At 40.8% G+C, this 17,894-nt stretch overlaps 1 protein-coding gene across 1 annotated transcript in view; it reads right to left on the bottom strand.

Annotated features, from left to right (window-relative positions):
• LOC138794189 (uncharacterized) overlaps nt 1-17,894 on the bottom strand; it is a 316,322-nt gene that overhangs the window by 85,854 nt on the left and 212,574 nt on the right. Inside the window, exons 80-82 of the mRNA XM_069972965.1 lie at nt 8,582-8,711; nt 3,487-3,599; nt 37-176 (exon numbers count right to left, since the gene is read on the bottom strand). Of these exons, the coding sequence (XP_069829066.1) occupies nt 37-176; nt 3,487-3,599; nt 8,582-8,711 (383 nt within the window). The remainder of the gene's footprint in view (nt 1-36; nt 177-3,486; nt 3,600-8,581; nt 8,712-17,894) is intronic.

Here is a 17,894-nt window from a genome sequence, read left to right as displayed (position 1 = left end):
CACTCACACACATTCTATAATATCTGCTTATAGTACCTGCATGCACAATTTGCTTAAGTGCACCGAAGCTGCAGACAATGCCATCAATTCTTCCCAAATTTCTGCCGGCAGCCATGATGGTGAAGTTGCGTTGAAGATAAAATTCTCCCATAATGTTTTATCAAAAGCATGTCTGCCTGCAAATGTTATAAAAAGAGAGCTACATTAATTTGGTGTATAAAAAAAATGCTTTAAAATGTAATATGTAAAGTAATATAAAAAGTAAAATATTTTCTGTAGCATTTAGACATAAAAAAAGTTAAATATTTTCTGTAGCATTTAGACATAATAAAAAGTAAAATATTTTCTGTAGCATACAGACATAATAAAAAGTAAAATATTTTTTGTAAGAAAAACGATGAATTAATAGAATGAACTTGTATCTGTGATATAACAAATGTAGCATTTATGAAATGGCTTAAAGCATTTCACGTTACGGAGTTATCGTCAGAGTAACTTCCATTGGATACTATGGAGAGGCCATAATAGGGGTGGGGGTGAATATATCTTTTTAGTTTGCTCTCCCCTTCCCATGGCAATTGTAAGTAAAATGTAATCTACTTTATAAAATTTGGAGTTCTAACTTTCTAATTAAAGTTAAAGCATTGTTTGCAATTTTACATTAATAAGTTATTGTTTTATTATATTATTTTATTTATTACTTTTTAGTTATCATGGGAAACACTCTTTGAGGATGCCCACACATTTGTTTTTCGTAGCTTTTTTTCTGGCCTCCCAAAAAATGCCAGAAAAAAAATGCCAAAATGCCATGACTTTTTTTTTTTTTTTTCTTCTTCATGCGTTTGCATTTTTTATGGTGTTCTCAACTTTTTGTGTGAAAAATCTTTTTTGTGGTTTAGGCATTTTTGTGTCCACCAAGATGGCTGAACTTCCTTTTCCTCTGTCTTCATGTGACATAGTTGCTGGACCAAAAGAGTACAAAAATGCCAGAAAATAAACACCATACACACAGCAGATGACAAAAACATTCCCACTGAAGTCTATGGAAGAAAAACGCCACAGTTTGCAAAAAGAAAGAAGAAAAAAATCCACACCTTCAGCATGCTACGTTTTGGAAAAAACGCAAAAAAAAAATCATGGCATTTTTATTGACATTTTTCCTAAATTTTAAGGCAGTGTGAAGCCAGCTTGAAAATATAGAGACTAAGCACAGGAAGTTCTGGCCATCTGTACTCAGAGAACACATTGAGCCATGACACTCTGTGCTGGCTGGGACTTCCTGAGTTTAGTCTCTTTTTTTCAACCATCAAGAGACTGAAATGCTGTCTTCAGTAGACAGGACCTGGATACAAGTAAGTATAGCTTTGCTATGAAGCATGATAACTAAAAAAAAAATACTACTGTTGATTTAGAGTTTGAAAGTTACAATGACAGAAAGACTTTAAAGTTTATAATGATACAATCCTGACTACCTGAAGTCACCACCAGAGGAAGCTTGGATGCTTCAACACTAAAGCCAGCATCAAGTCTACTTATAAAGATGAGAAGAGAGTCGAACCAGCAAGAACCCACAGACTTATATGCTATAATTGGCATAAATATCTGGATAAATACCCCCCCACATCTCAATATAGGTAATTTGTATACCTGATCACTATAAGGGTATGTAATAAGCACATTAAAAAATGGTCCACATAGAATGTTCATGCTATTTTTCTGGCTATACTTAGGGGAGCATCCTTTACACATGCGAAACATGCAGAGCAATACAAATACATGGGGGGCAATTTATCATGTTACGCCCAGAGTGTACGCCAGGGAGAAGGCGCAGGTTTGCCCCTTTTCCCTGGCGTACGTCTGCCGGGGGGGGGGGGGGGTGTCAAGGCGGGAAGGAGGCGTGACATGCCTTCAGGTGTAGATTTGGTACGCTGGGCGCAGGTTATGGCGACCGGCCAGCTGGATTCAATAAGAGCTGTGCACCTCATAGTGAATCCGGACATGAGAAAGGGCGCAGGGCCTAATTTAAATCCCCAACGGTAAACATGTAAGATTCCTACACATATGTAAAGTATATTCTACATGGATCTCCACTGCATGACAAATTCTCAATTCCAAGAAAGTCAAAACATTGTGATCTCCCAAGATTTAATCAGTGTAGCGTAGATGGTACAGCGCATTATGACTGCTGATCAGTGCATGGAGCTGGAAAATATACAGCATTTACTTTATTATTCATTATCAAACTAGTGAACGGCACTAGTTGAAAGATGCTGCCAGGAAAAGTGGATTTTTCTGTCTTCGTCTGTGATTTAATATACAAGTAAACCTATCATACCATCTCTTCAAGGAATACAAATGAAACACGCGTAACATTTCAGTGCTGTGCTGTGATGGGGATGGAGCAAGACTCTTGAGAAGCAGACTGCAAAGAATAAATTCATTTATCCTGTTAATTGCAATCCTGTTCTCTAGTAAGAGGAAAACATTGCTTTTAAAGGGAACCTGTCACCCCCCGTGCCGGGGTGACAGGCTTCCGACCCCCGTTAGAGAACCCTATACTCACCTAATCCCGCCGGGTCCCGCTTCTGGAGGTGGTCGGGTGATGAAGATCTCAGCCGCTGCAGCCCGGCGCGCGCGCTGAGAGATGAGTCCAACACCCATAGAGAATGACAGGGGAGTCCAGCGCTCCATCATTCTCTATGAGCGTTGGACTCATCTCTCAGCGCGCGCACCGGGCTGCAGCGGCTGAGATCTCCGTCACCCGACCACCTCCAGAAGCGGGACCCGGCGGGATTAGGTGAGTATAGGGGGCTCTAACGGGGGGTCGGGAGCCTGTCACCCCGGCACGGGGGGTGACAGGTTCCCTTTAAGTACAAGGGGTTGTGTTTTTCCTATTTATGTCTACCTATAGACTATTCATCTCAAGATAACTCCAAGTATGTATAATATCAAGTACTGTACACTCTTCATCTGGATAATTCCAGACGAGCTCCATATATACTCCCCAAAACATGCAGGGTTACCGGCGACTTGTAAAATTGTAAAAGGTTTGTGTTTAGATATTAGTTTTACAGGATATAGATAGATAGATAGCAGCAAGATAGTCCACGGCACTTACAAGGTTAAGGTGAAAAAAGTTCAGTGATTTATTTGTTCATCGTAACATAGCACTCCAAACAACACAACGTTTTAGTAACCTCATGTTACCATCTTCAAGTGAGGTTACCGAAACGTCGTGTTGTTTGGAGTGCTGTGTTACGATGAACAAATAAATCACTGAACTTTTTTCACCTTAACCTTGTGAGTACCGTGGACTATCTTGCTGCTATCTGCACACGATCCCGGGTCAGGATTCAGGACCGCTGGCACCCAACCTCTACTTAAGCAGTGCTGCTTGCTTTTTCTTTTTTGTAGATAGATAGATAGATAGATACTCCAGAGTCATCACATACGGTATGTAATAAATATTAGGTGTGTAAACTGTACCTTTTGAGAAAAAAGCAAGTTCGTCCTCGGATATGGCTTTATTATTTTCCATGTGTTCTGTACAGAGGAACAGGAGAGCACATGCCTGGATACAATGCTCAGGAAGAAGACTCCTGTAACAAGAATTAGAATTATACAGTTATATTAACGTTGGGTCTCTATAAATATTTTATCACACTTCACTTTGCACTTTATTGCCCACTGGATCTGCACCAACTAGACCCATTTGGAGGCGGGATTACTGGGATTACTATTAGAGATGAGCGAGCCCTCGAGCATGCTGGAGTCCATCCGAACCCGAACTTTCGGCATTTGATTAGCAGTGGCTGCTGAAGTTGGATAAAGCCCTAAGGCTATGTGGAAAACATGGATATAGTCATTGGCTGTATCCATGTTTTCCAGACAACCTTAGAGCTTTATCCAAGTTCAGCAGCCCCCACTAATCAAATGCCAAACGATAGGGTTCGGATGGACTCGAACCCAAACTCGGTTCGCTCATCTCTAATTACTATCCCTTGAGGATATCGAGATAGTATCCATTATACACTATACCCAGTGTTCTGCCTTCTTGATTTGCACAACTTTACCAGGTGACAGTTACCTGTGTTAGTTCCCCCACCTATCACACCTATCCTCGCTATGGCCGTATTTGTGTTTTTCAGTTAGCCTTATGGCTGCATCCAACTTCTGCATCTATCACTAATGAAATTCTGCATGCGTGGGTGCGCTACACCAACTCCTGACTAGGCTTTAATGTACTCATATTTTAGTTTTAGCTACAAAAAATTAGCTATATCTAAAAAGATTTTTGCACATAATATATAGATTTCATGTCCCCCAAAAAATGCAAAAAAGATGCACACAGAAGCAAAATCAAACACTTTACACACTTTAATTAGTTTTACATACGGGCTTGTAAACATGGGGTTCGTGGGACCTACAGGGCCTTTTAGCATTGAATTAAGAAGAAAATTCATAGGTGCTCCTGACTATTTTGAAGAGTTTAAAGAAGAGTACTTTGCACAGTAAAAAGTTGCTTTTTTTTTTCTTTTTTAGCAACATTTTTTTGCTAAGATTTAGCAATAAAATAACATTAAGGGTGCCTTCACACCTACCGGATCCACAGCGGATCTCACTTCTGCGGATTCGAAGCGAGAACCGCTGCGGATCCGGTACCATTCACCCCTATGATAGCACATATTCGCAGCGGGATTAACATCCCGCTGTGAATATGTGCTTTAACCCCTCGCTGTCCGCAGCCCCGCCGCCGCATTAGCCCATCCTCGGCCGCATACCCCATCTCCGGCCGCATTCCCCCATCCCCCGCCGCATCCACGGCCGCATCCTGCAGCCCGCCGCCGAGAGCATAAAGTACCTGCTCTGCGGCACGGCTGCAGTGAGGCTCCCGGCTCCGGTCCCGCTGGGACCAGAGCTGGGAGCCTCACTGCACCCGCGCCGCCGAGCAGGTACTTTAGGCTCTTGGCGGTGGGCTGCAGGATGCGGCCGGGGATGCAGGTTGCTGGATGCGGCCGGAGATGGGGGATGCGGCCGAGGATGGGCTAATGCGGCGGCGGGGCTGCGGACAGTGAGGGGTTAAAGCACATATTCACAGCGGGATGTTAATCCCGCTGCGAATATGTGCTATCATAGGGGTGAATGGTTACCAGATCCGCAGCGGTTCTCGCTTCAAATCCGCAGAAGTGAGATCCTCTGTGGATCCGGTAGGTGTGAAGGCAAAATAAATGTAGACAGGGCTTATAAAAGAGGTAACAATCTCCTATTGCCTGGTATTTTTTGTTTTTAAAGAAATCGGTGTAGGTTATGCCAGAAATCTACTCCAGCTCACAGATATTGTTACTCACAGATGTAAAAAAAAAACACATAACTGTATTGAGTTGTTTGGGCTATCCTGTGGTTGTGCATTTTCCCATCAAACCAGAGTAACTTGAACACTGGGAATTAGGAGGATAATATAAGGGCACTATAGTCATATCCATTATTTGTTTTATAATTTGCATTCTACAAAATAATCCTTTGTTGTCTTGAGCGTTAAAGGTTTTTGTGAGAGATGGTAAAAAACAATCTGTTTGCATAGTTAAAACCTATGATTTTCTAGTAATCTGATGAACAAATATAAGCAGCCCCTTTACAATGATCCTTTAAATGTGTGTAGATGCTTTCTTTTTACAATGTTTTAAAGGCTAGATATAAAATTATCTTCACAATTTCACATGTCAGACTTTATTGGTTAAAAAGTCACCTATTTCCCTAAATTAAAGGGGTTGTCAATGCATTGAAAATGATATATTTGGCAAAAAAAAGCTGCAAGGCTTTTGCTCTTGGTCTCCTAATATTACTGCTACTTTTCGCAAGATGTTGACGCATTGTCACTGCAGGAACTGCCACATCAGCCAATCACTTACTAGGGGGCACACTGCTGTAACAGACTAAGGCTAGTATAAGACTGGCCGGTCACGGAACGGACGGTCTCAGTAAAGATCATCCCGGCCAGTACTGCAGTACCGGCCGGATAATCTCTAGCGCCGCTGAGTTCTAATGCGGGCGAATCAGTGCGCGCCCACTTTAGAACTCCCCACTGCACACTATGGAGCATGCGGCCGGAGCCGCTCGCTTCACTGTGTGCACTGACAAGGTTTTTTGGGGCCGCTAATGAACAGCGGCTGCAGAAAGCTGACATGTCAGAGTGTATACCCTGTGTATGTATATATGTACTATGTGTATACACACAGGCTGGGATTCCCTCGGCCTGCAGCACAACGTAGGTTCTGTACCATTAGTATGGAACTTACTAGGGATGGCATGCTATAAGTTAGCAGGCAGCAGTCATAAGAGGAGTCCAGTAAAGTCGGCACTGCAGCTGTGGGGGCTCAGTTGAGAAGAGCCTTTTTTATGTTGGAAAATCTTAAGGGTGCTTTTACACGTACAGGATCTGCAGCAGATTTGATGGTGAGGATTTGAGGCTGTGTTTAGTTGTTTAGATCAAATCTGCTGCAGATCTGCAGAAAATCCGCTGTGATACATTGTGTGTGAAGCTACCCTAAAGGAGTATTCCAGGAAAAATTGACTTTTCCCCTATCCACAGGATAGGGAAAAAGTAGCATATCCCACTCGCATGCGGGTGGGTCCGACCTCTCTGTGTCAGGCTTTGACGGGTCTGTTATGAATAGAGCCGCTGGCACATGACTCTGCTCTTTCCATCGCTCTATAGAAATGAATAGAGCCATGGTCATGGGCCCGATAGAGAGAACGTCAGGGGGTAAAGAGGTCGGACCTCCCGCAATCTCCTACTTTTCCCTATCCTATGGATAGGGGAAAAGTCAATTTTTCCTGGAATACCTCTTTAAAGGACAACCCTTTTAGCATAACAATGTTATATAAGCCCAATCCATTATGGGTACAGGTGGGAAGTGCACTACATCATTACTGATAAATAATATAATTACAAAGATATATTATTTTAATAAATGTTCTAATATGTTTCTCTAGTATGTTCCCGACTGAGGATTAATTGATATTTTACTGTCTCCCTTTCCTATTTACTCTAATACTAACAGCACAAATTTCGAGAAGTTCATTTGAAAATGGTTATTCTCCTCTTGAGTGCTATATAAATGAGTGTATGAGAAATACATCTAATTGAAGTCTCACGTGCATCATAAGTATAATGTATGTTTGGATTTTATAAATATAATGTGCACTTGAAATGTATGATAGGAAACCACATAATGTTCATTAAGTAGACTGGTACTGGACTGCTACAACTATGATTTAATGCCCAAATTGGAGATATAGAAGAAGACAGGCATTAATAACTCAACTACTGTATTAAGACATACTAGCAATAGATATTAGAGATGGAAAACCGGAACAATCTGGTTTGTACAACATAAAAATTAAATTGTGAATGCTGGACTATTTATCTACTATTTTATCTATAACAACCCTGGTTATAAGAGCCAAGAGAAAAGGGAAGGGGGGGCTGTTATCAGGCACACCACTGGTAACAGTTTACATGCCTTTCTTTTTCCTTTGTCCCTTATGGTTCCTTTTTGGCTATAGTTTGAAACAATTAGAAGTGTCCAGTGGTATTGTTTATGGTGAGTGGGGCAGACTGGTTCTTGCTTCTGATGGTGTTTTAAAGTTATTAAAATAGCTCTGGTAATACTGTATTTAGGTTATGAGCTTGGCTATGATGTTCTACTCGTGTGAGGAGTTTAGTTTTGATTCATTAAAGAAGCAGTTCACAAAAAAATTCTTTGCTTCTGCTTCTTTAAGCTTAAATTGTACCTGTCATGATATGAAAAAATAGAAACATTTGCTAGCTTACTGTTTACTACTACTTAGTCCTGCACCAGTGATGTTTTCCATAATGTCCGGAGTGCCACTCCTGACTCCCAGGAACACGCCCTGGCAGTCGCATAACACACCCAGTTCCAGCTCTGCTTGCACGGTAACCTCACAAATACACAATGGTGTCTCTGGTTACTGGGGACTACACGGTTCTGCGTTACCAGCTAGGGGGCTTGGCATGGCAGCAGATGCACTGCATCTGAATGATGATTGACTGACAGCTGTCCCTGCCAGATAGTTGAGTCTTTCACATGTTTTCTGGTGAAGAATCAGGGAGTCATCCTAATTACTTCTTGGACGGGGCTCTGACCTCCTATAGGCTATGTTCACACCATGTTTAACTGCTAAACTGCCGGCCACCAGGCTGCATTCAGGACGTTCGGGCTGTGGCTACTGGAGAGGATGATGGCCGAGGGATGCTCAGTGCCCTGTGTCCCTCAGTGTCCCCCTGCCATCATCCTCTCCAGCAGCCACAGCCCGCACAGCTCTGGGAGTTGGGTCGTGACATCACCATGTTATCCAGTAAGTGACATCATCTTGTTATCCAGGAAGTGAAGCCTTGATGCAGTAGTAAGTGCAGGGAAAATAGCACTTTATAAGCATTTCCATTAATAAGTGTATATTGGTGATTTGTATAACTTTTGGGGGACAATACAATACTTTAATAAAAATTTTCTCCGGACTTTTCCTTTAATGATTTTCACTTCTGTCATACTGTACTCACTGAATTATGGCTTGGTATATTGTCTTGGTTAATGAATCCATAATTTTACTGATGCCATGGGGAGACATGCTGCAGTCATGTGAGTCCACGAGTTTGGTAGGAGGTTGACCAGTCAACGCTGGTACACCATCTGTAAGAAACAAAAAAAAAATGTTCTTTCAGCAATGTATTTTTTTTAGTATTGTGTCATGTACTATGTTTATATTTGTACCATTATTAATGCAATTACAGGCATGCACATAATGTAATCAGAAATATTTACTCTTGAAAAGCTTGAATTTCATGAACAGTTTGAAGCATTCCACGGTGTGGGAGTTTTTAGACATTGTCGTCAAGTCCATATACAGTTCTAGACAAATACAAGTTAGACACATGCTGATCTTTGCTTTCTTTTACATGCATATTCTTTGATATTATGCACTTCTATTCATTGGTGTAAGCTTAAACGCCTACTCTCTCTCTTCATCAGTGACCCTGTTTTCCTGATCCAGTTACCTATTCTGTACATTAACTTTCCTTAACAATATTTTTTCCATAACAACCTCTTTTGTACAGTTTTCCACAAGTCAGAACCACAGCAATACTTTTTTATTATTTTTTATTATTATTTAAAAAAATTATTTAAAAAAATAACTGTGCAAACATAAAGCTCTTTTTTCTTCTTTTTCAATAGCTACATATTTTTATAGACATCTCCAGGAATATTTGATAGCTGCCACTGTCAGCCATATAAACACTGCCTGATTCCCTCAGTCACCCATCACCCAAAGCATGCAAATGAGAGGAACCTTCAAATAAGAATACCACAATAGTGTCTCTTAAAGGGGTTATCTGGGCATATATATATTTTTAAAATAGGGTTAGGTAGGTTAACTTATCCGTGATACTGGCCTATAAGTAAATATTTTTTGTTTTGTCTTGCTAAAACCTCCCAGACACCAATTTAAAAAAAAATAAATTATATATATATATATATATATATATATATATATATATATATATATATATGACCAGCGCTCTGATTCTCCAGGTTCCAGACAGGCAGAGAAAAACGTCAATCAAACAGACTTGCTCAGCTGCGGCAATCAAGTCTAGCAGAGTTCAATGTAACTCTTGCATTGCCGGAAGCTGAGAAGCAATCGGGTGTGTCACACAAAAGCAAAAACCAGGTCCAGTTCACACCAGACTACTGCACATTTCTGACAGGTTCTTCGGGCAAAGTTAACCCCTAGACGACCCTGGACGTAGGGTTACGTCATGGAAGTCTGTCCCCAGACGACCCATGACGTAACTCTACGTCCTGGGTGTTTCTCCCGCTATGAAGCGCGCTCCGGAGCGGAGCGGAGCGCGCTTCATAGGAGGTGGGGGCTGGCTGCAGTGAGCAGCCGGGACCTCACCGGTAATGACACGCTGCAGCGATCGCGCTGCCGCGTGTCATTAACCCCTTAAACGCCGCTGTCGCGGCGTGACCGCGGCGTTTAAGTGTAAGTGACAGGGGGAGTCCCCTGTTGGAGGTGCCGGAGGTCTCTCACCTGCCTCTGTGCGGTCCGATCGGCGATCTGCTACACTGAGCCTGCACAGGCAGGCTCAATGAGCAGATCGCCGATAACACTGATCAATGCTATGCCTATGGCATAGCAATCATCAGTGTAAAAATCAAAGTACTGTATGTAAAAGTCCCCCAAAGGGACTTCAAATGTGTAAAAAAAAAAAAAAGTTCAAAACACTATTACACTACCCCAAAACCCCTCCCTCAATAAAATCTTATGGTAAAATGAATGACGCCATTACAAAGTACAACTATTCCTGTAAAAAACAAGCACTTACATGGCTTGTAGATAGAAAACTGAGAGTGCTAGAGCTCTTAGAAGGGGGGGGGGGGGAGGGAAAAACGAAAACACTAAGATCAAGATTTGCGCGGTCCACTGGGTCATTTTGGGCCTGGTCCTCAAAGGGTTAAAAAATCCAGGGGAACAGGAGGTGGGGGAAGCATAATAAATATATACATATTATATATATATATATATATGTATATATATATATATATATATATATATATATATATATATATATAAATAAATATACACAGAACTAGACAGACGAACAAACACAAAGAATAAAACAAGCCAAAGTCCAAACGAAATGGGCAACGCAGTACAAAATCAGTAAACAGTCGGATAGTCAAAAGTCAGGCGGGAAGTCAGATAACAGGTAAATCGAGCAGAGGGAGTTAGGATGGGGATCGCAGGAATAGACAGGAGGAGTTGGGATCAGGGTATGACCCTTAATAGCCAGCACTGAGAGACTGGATCAGCTTTCTTTTATGAGGATCAAGAGCCCGGTCCGGATCCCCATTGGACCAGTGCTCTGATCCTCCAGGTTCCAGACAGGCAAAGAAAAACGTCAATCAAACAGACTTGCTCAGCTGCGGCAATCAAGGCTAGCAGAGTTCAGTGTAAATCTTGCATTGCCGGAAACTGAGAAGCAATCACAGAAGCCTCCTCCAGTGCAAATTCACCGATAACAGTCCCCCGCCAGGCTCCTGAAGCTCCCGATCCAGTGACATTGCAGTTTCACTCAGAAATGGCCACTCAGCTAATCAGTGGCTGAGGCCGAACACTGCTCCAGTCACTGACTGGCTTAATGGGTATTTCCAGTGGTGCTAAAGAAGCCTGGCCACTGTCTTCAAGCTGGTTGTGGGGGGGGGGGGATACAGTGATGGAAGCGGAGCTTGTTTATTATGTTCCCTCAACCCCTTGCCCCCCCCCCCCCCCAGATTGTGTGACTTTTGTCACTATGTTGTCTTCATTAAACAAAGGCTGTGTTACACAAAGTCATTGCTTACAGACACCCACTACAATCCCATGTAGCGCTTTAGATGAATGTTTCCCAGCTTACAATTATAGCACAGCTAATTACCTAGTGTCATTTTATATTCATATGGTAATTAAAACAGCAAATACAGAAAGCCCATAAATCATTGATGATGTAAATCGAAGAGAAAAAAGCAGACCGCATTGTGTTTGCCCAACCATAAACAAATAGCCTTATTGTCTATTGAATAAATAATCCAGAGATACAGTTAATCATTTTCACAAGACATATTGTTATTTCACTTGTAGGGAAACTGGAGGTTCGGAGATAAGGACGGAATACAAATTAAAATCTTCCAGTTTAGGAGCTGCATTTATATTGTCCTCCCAATCAGTTTCCTCATTCACAAGTAGTATTGTAGGATAAGCGCTCTTTACTGTTTTTACTATTAAATTCAATGGACATTTCAGTTAAAGACACACTCAAAGGCCAATTAGTAACGCCAAACTAGGATAATGTACCAACAGCAGTCACTGCACTGACGGGCGGCCAAACGGTGAAAAGACGGATGTCATATTTTCTTTTCAAAAAACGGAGAGGGAAAAAAACCTGCTGTGAACATAGCCATGGACTCATTTTGATATATGAGAAAGCTGCATCCCATTGATTTTAAAGGGAATACATTCTATAGTTCGAATGTCATGAATGCCTGCCATACAGATTTGAAATCTGCTTAAGGCTAGGTTCATACAATGTAAAAATGACGGCCGTCTTTCATAACAACGACTGTCATTGTGCTAATAACTTCAGTTTTTTTTTAAATAACAGCGGTTATTTAAACAATGACGGCCATTGTTATGAAAGACGGACTTTATTTTTACATATTGTGAACCTAGTCTCTCAGATAAAAGTGCAGATCAATTCCTGACACATGATCTGCACCGATTTCAATTTAAAACAGTATAAGGAAGCCACACACAAATTAACTGGCTTCAGAAAGTTATATAGATATGTAATTTACTTCTAGTCTTCCAGTACTTATAAGCTGCTGTATGTCCTGCAGGAAGTGAGGAATCATTTTACAGTCTGACACAGTGTTCTATGCTTTGTCTGAGACATGAACTGTCCAGAGTAGTAGCAAATCTGGACAGTTCCTGTCTCGGACAGGAGTGGCAGCCGAGAGCACTGTGTTAGACTGGAAAGAAAAGACCCCTTCCTGCAAAACATACAGTAGCTGATAAGTACTGGAAGACTTGAGATTTTTAAATAGTAGTAAATCAACAAACTATGTAACTTTTTGAAACGAGTTGATTTTAAAGCACTTTAGCACTTTCATGGTGTAAAAGATGCTGACAGACTTCCTTTAAAAAGCACATTTTATAAAATGTGTTCAATATAAAAAGTGGAAATGTAATATTTTGCATCCATGAAGTGTCTTTGTCCATATTTCTCTAGATACATTGAAGTGGTCATGCTGCTTGCATTTTGGATAAAGATCTGCTTTTTTTAGAGCCTAATAAAATAATCTGCGGCCCTTTTATCGCCGCAGACACTTGGAGTTCTTGACATCGACCAAGAGTCTTGATGTTTATTTATGATCATTTCTTCTGTCTATACTTTGTCTGTTCTCTCCTATAATCTAAGCACGTCTGACCCTTGGGAGAACAAATGATTCAAACCTATATCCTTATACTGTGATTGACCTACCTTGTTTTGGCACAATACAGATGACCTCTGCCGTATTTCATTTTTCTAACAACCTCTAGCATATCTATTCTGGTAATAAATATTCTGTGCGTGTCCGCAATGAAGCCGTTTCTCTACTTACTGTAATCTTAGGAGTTTACTGCTTAGGTTAGTATTAAAGATCTATGTGCTGTATACTCAGATTTAAATGTAAGCTACGGATCAGCTCAACCTAATATCAGGAAACTATAAATCATAATTTAGAGGTCTTGCTTTCTAGATATAATATATGTATCTAATGTTTTGATTATTATGGTCATACCACTGCATAAAGTCCATTTTTGGTCTTTACAATATACAATATATTGAGTTGGCTGGTATCAGACAAATCAATTCATACACTCTGATGTTATTAGTAGTGCTTGGAATAAAAAGTTCCTATGTGTCGGACAGGGGTATCTGGGGCCCACCAAAGGAAATGATCCTGGGGGCCCAGCAATAAAGAACCAGTGAGAAAGTACATGTCAGTCAGTGTTTGTCCAGTGTCTAAAGTTGGGGGCCCATCGGAGGATTCTTCGGTCCTCTGGTGGGCCAGACCGACACTGGACAACACTGAAATACAATAGTACAGGATAATATGGAGTTATCGAATGGGACACACAGGGACATATTTTACGCATGAATGATTACAACTGAAGGCTATATGGTGGCTCATAACGTGGCTTACATATGGTGGCTATATTGGTAATAGAAAAGTAAAGAATAGAACGGTAAAACTCCAGCACCCAACATTTTCTAAAAATGGTGAAGATTAAAGTGTACCTGACACTTTAAAAAAAACAAAAAACTTTTGTCATCTCATAGAGAGAAGTGGGAGACACATGGCTGGGGGTCTTGTCTCCCTGCTGTCTGTGCGTGTAACACAAGCCAGTCCCAAAGACTATCATTGAGGGGGAGATTTATCAAACTGGTGTAAAGTGAAACTGGCTCAGTTGCCCCTAGCAACCAATCAGATTCCACTTTTCATTTCTCGCAGATTATTTGGAAAATGAAAGGTGGAATCTGATTGGTTGCTAGGGGCAACTAAGACAATTCTACTTTACACCAGTTTGAAAAAACTACCCCTAAGAGTCCATCTCAGTCATATGCACGGGGCTGGAAAGAGAAGAGAAGTCATTTAGTGTGCTCTTCTCCTGGCACATCCTATCGATTGTTTAGGGTCTGTATATTCAGGCCCCAACCAATCAAAACCTTTGAAATGTCTTTGTGTGACAGTGCACATTTAAAAATAATACACCTGTATTAAACATGTTATAATCATATTGTGGGGAAAAAGGAGAAAAAGGCTATGTATGTTTAACTTTAAAGAGGCCCTGACTTATGATGGTAATGATAAACTTAGCATGGTTTTTTTGGACTCAACTGTGAGGAGGAAAGTTTTCCAGTCTAAAGACCATGTTCACACAACATAAGTTGTGTATTAAGCAAGGCTCTTTTTGATGATATTGAACAACGGCCGTGATTAATACACAACTTACTGTATGTGCACTGCAACTAGAGGGTATTCCAGCCGAAGTGTGTACATATAGTATACACTCCGTCCGGGATCGCTAGCGGACGTACAAAAAACTGACATGTGACAGGTTACACAGGAGAGTGCGGCTGCGGCATTGTGTTCAATGGTGAATTGGGATGCGGGCGCTCCGTCCAGGTCACAGAACGGCTGGTGTTTCACTTTGTGTGAACGTGGCCTAACATTCCATATTGGGTCTCCATAGTCTATAATCGCCATGTCACATGTAAAGCAGTATTTTACTTAATAACTCCAGTGCATAGAAAATGAAAAAATATGCAAATCATTCATAAATTATGTCCTATTGTTTTTCTCACAGCTCCTATGCAAAACCATTTTGTGCTTGCAGATAAACTCGCTTCCATCTGCCTCCTCATTCTTACCAAAATATATGCAACCAAATGTATGTTGGTAAGAAGTGAAGACAAATGGAAGCAAATATGACTGCAGACTACATAGGGTTTTTTTTGGTGTGTAATCATAATACCACATCGGTCAGCATAAGAGCTGTATGTGCAAAGATATTTCTTCTCTTTTAGTTCCATATGGGAAACAAAATGATGATTGAGAAGGTGGATATGTCTTGTCCCACTAGGTCCCTACTAGTAGGTGATAGGATCTTATATGACTTGTTATTCATGTCATAATGTTATTATCTATACTGTTATACTATACTGTGTTGTTATGTTATATTGGGGTTGTTGTTATATTATACTGGGGTTTCTCATAACAAAATTGTAGAACCTTCTAATAGGGAGGTGGAGCTTCTCAGTTGAGTGCAGGGTAGGGTGACAAGCAGAGGTGTGATTTATCTGTGAAGACAGACAATAATGAGTCTATGAGGTGAAATATAGCAACTTAAAGTAAATCTGTAACAGCGCATCCCACCCCCAAACTGCTGGTACTGTTTTGTATACTTAATCATGCCATGTCTGGTCTGGGGGTTAACCATTCTCCTGGGGCCCGTATTTTGGTGAAAAACAAGTTTTATTCTGGTGGCACAGAGGGGCTTCTATGAGACGGGGCCTAGAGCATACAGCCTGCTGCAGGCCTAGGGCACAGATGCTCTAGGCCCCGCCTCATTGACTCTCCACCTTAACGTGCAGCTGGAATAAAACTTGTTTTTCGCCAAAATACCAGCCCCAGGAGAAAAGCAAACCCTGGACCAGACATGGCGTTTACCGGCAGTTTGGGGGTGGGTACTGGCCAGTACAGATTCGCTTTAAAGCTTGGCATTTTGGGGGGAATTTATCAAGACTGGTATACCAGTAAACAAAGCTCTGCCCTATGCACTCTCCCAGATATACTAAAATTGGGAACTGCATTGAAAAGAAGTGACTGGAGAAGAATTGCCAGTTGAGAATTTGCCTGCCTGTGCCTGAGGAGCCTGGCTACTGAAGCGTTAGAATGAAAGAAAAATTTGAGTAACTGGGGAAATCATGTATCAACACCAGCAAACCTGATTGGAACTGTGTCATCAAAAACGTTATGTATTCAAGTGTTAAAATATATTTTCTGCCACATGGACAAATGAGAGTTATTAATTCCTGTTCCTGTCTAATTGCACCCCACCTTACAACAGCCTGGAGATATTACAAAGGGTGAGTCCTGGGGATTACCACCACCCTTGTTGCCCTCAGCACTGTGTCAGTCCAAGGAGAGAGAGGAGTCTAGTACAAAGACCTGTGGCACCTGAGGACTACGACCTCCTTTATCCAGCCATCCTACTTAGCCTCCATCTGACATGGCCCCCACCCCCAGCCATAACACATTTCAGTAACATATATAGCTTCATTATGCGATATAGACAATTACCTTTCCTAAATATCTACATCAGTAATGGAACATAAATAGCTGATTACATGAAAATGTTATTGTGTGTATTAAATGGAAAAAGCTAAGTACGAACTAAAAGTATTCCAGTGGGCACAAAATATCCTCCAATAAACACAATAATTGGCAGCCTTTTCTGTGTTACCTGAAACTGTATTTAAATCATTACTAAAAGATGTTGGCATTCATCAAAAACATCCTTTGTGTAAGGAACATCCATCATTTCCACTGTAAAAAGATCTTCCAAATTATTATCTATTCCGAACTGTTAAAAAAAGAGCTAACATTTAAAAAAGAAAAAAAAAACTCAAAATGATGTCCTATTGTATCCTAGAGAGGCAGAAACAATAGCAGTGATTACTAAACTGAATGGCAATCAAAATGAGTCTAGCCTAAAATTAAGCTAAATTGTTAATAGTATATCAAAAGGATAAAAGCAATATGTTAGGCAAGCACAAAGGAAATGCTACATATGTTCAAACCTATTAATCTATTTCAGTCTCTCTTGCTGTAAGTGATGCATTGTCAATTGGAGTAAAATGTGGGATTTTACTAATGGAACACAATCTAGAGGCATTAATTTAGTTCTGTATTGTCTAAAGCATAAACATCTACGTGGTGTGCTACTGCCCTCTAGTGCGACGTATGAGATGAAGAACACAAGGATCTGTACTCAACAAACATTCTGCATCAGATCAATGACAGAGTAAATTAACCTTCATAGAAGTAATAGCATTTGAGATATAGTGACAGGCGCATTCATCAGTTACATACAATATTATATGAACTGCCATCTATAATTTATATATTACACATTATGCCTTGTATACAAAGAAAAACATAGCCAACACATGCTGAGCACACTGCTCTGTCCCTGGAAGCAGTCACAGGTGTATATTGAAAGCTCTTGGGCTGAATCTTTGACAGATTTTGTAGAGCTTCTATTATTTTGCTTGGTAATAAGTGTCAACTTCCACCGAAAAATGTGTCTTTCTGCCCTGAAGACGGCTTTATATTCAGCATATAATGGCGTGTATAAAAAAAACAATAATATAAAAGGCCTGTTGACAGATATATCTCATTGTATATTATTGATTATACAGTCAAGTATCAAGGAAATAAGCTGAATTCCTTCTTAAATGGTCACCACTGCTGATAAAGAAAGGATAAAAGAAACTTTATAGTAAATTTTTTCAGAAAGAGTTTATCTTTATTCTTCAAACTTCGATTTTTACCTACCACCCCCCATCCCAAAAGACAGCTCACTGAGGGATCAATTTACATGCTAATATAAGTCTATGGAGAGGGAGGGGTGAAGCGCAAGATAGGAGGGGGAGTGAGTTCAGAGACTAGGCAAGCTAAATGTAACAGATCTCATCCAGGGCTTGAGTAACAGCTTAGACTGTT

The sequence above is a fragment of the Dendropsophus ebraccatus genome, chromosome 5 (genome assembly GCF_027789765.1).
Source record: "Dendropsophus ebraccatus isolate aDenEbr1 chromosome 5, aDenEbr1.pat, whole genome shotgun sequence".
Lineage (NCBI taxonomy): Eukaryota > Metazoa > Chordata > Amphibia > Anura > Hylidae > Dendropsophus > Dendropsophus ebraccatus.
Note: the sequence above shows the minus strand (reverse complement) of the source record. Positions and strands in the feature narration are given on the sequence as shown.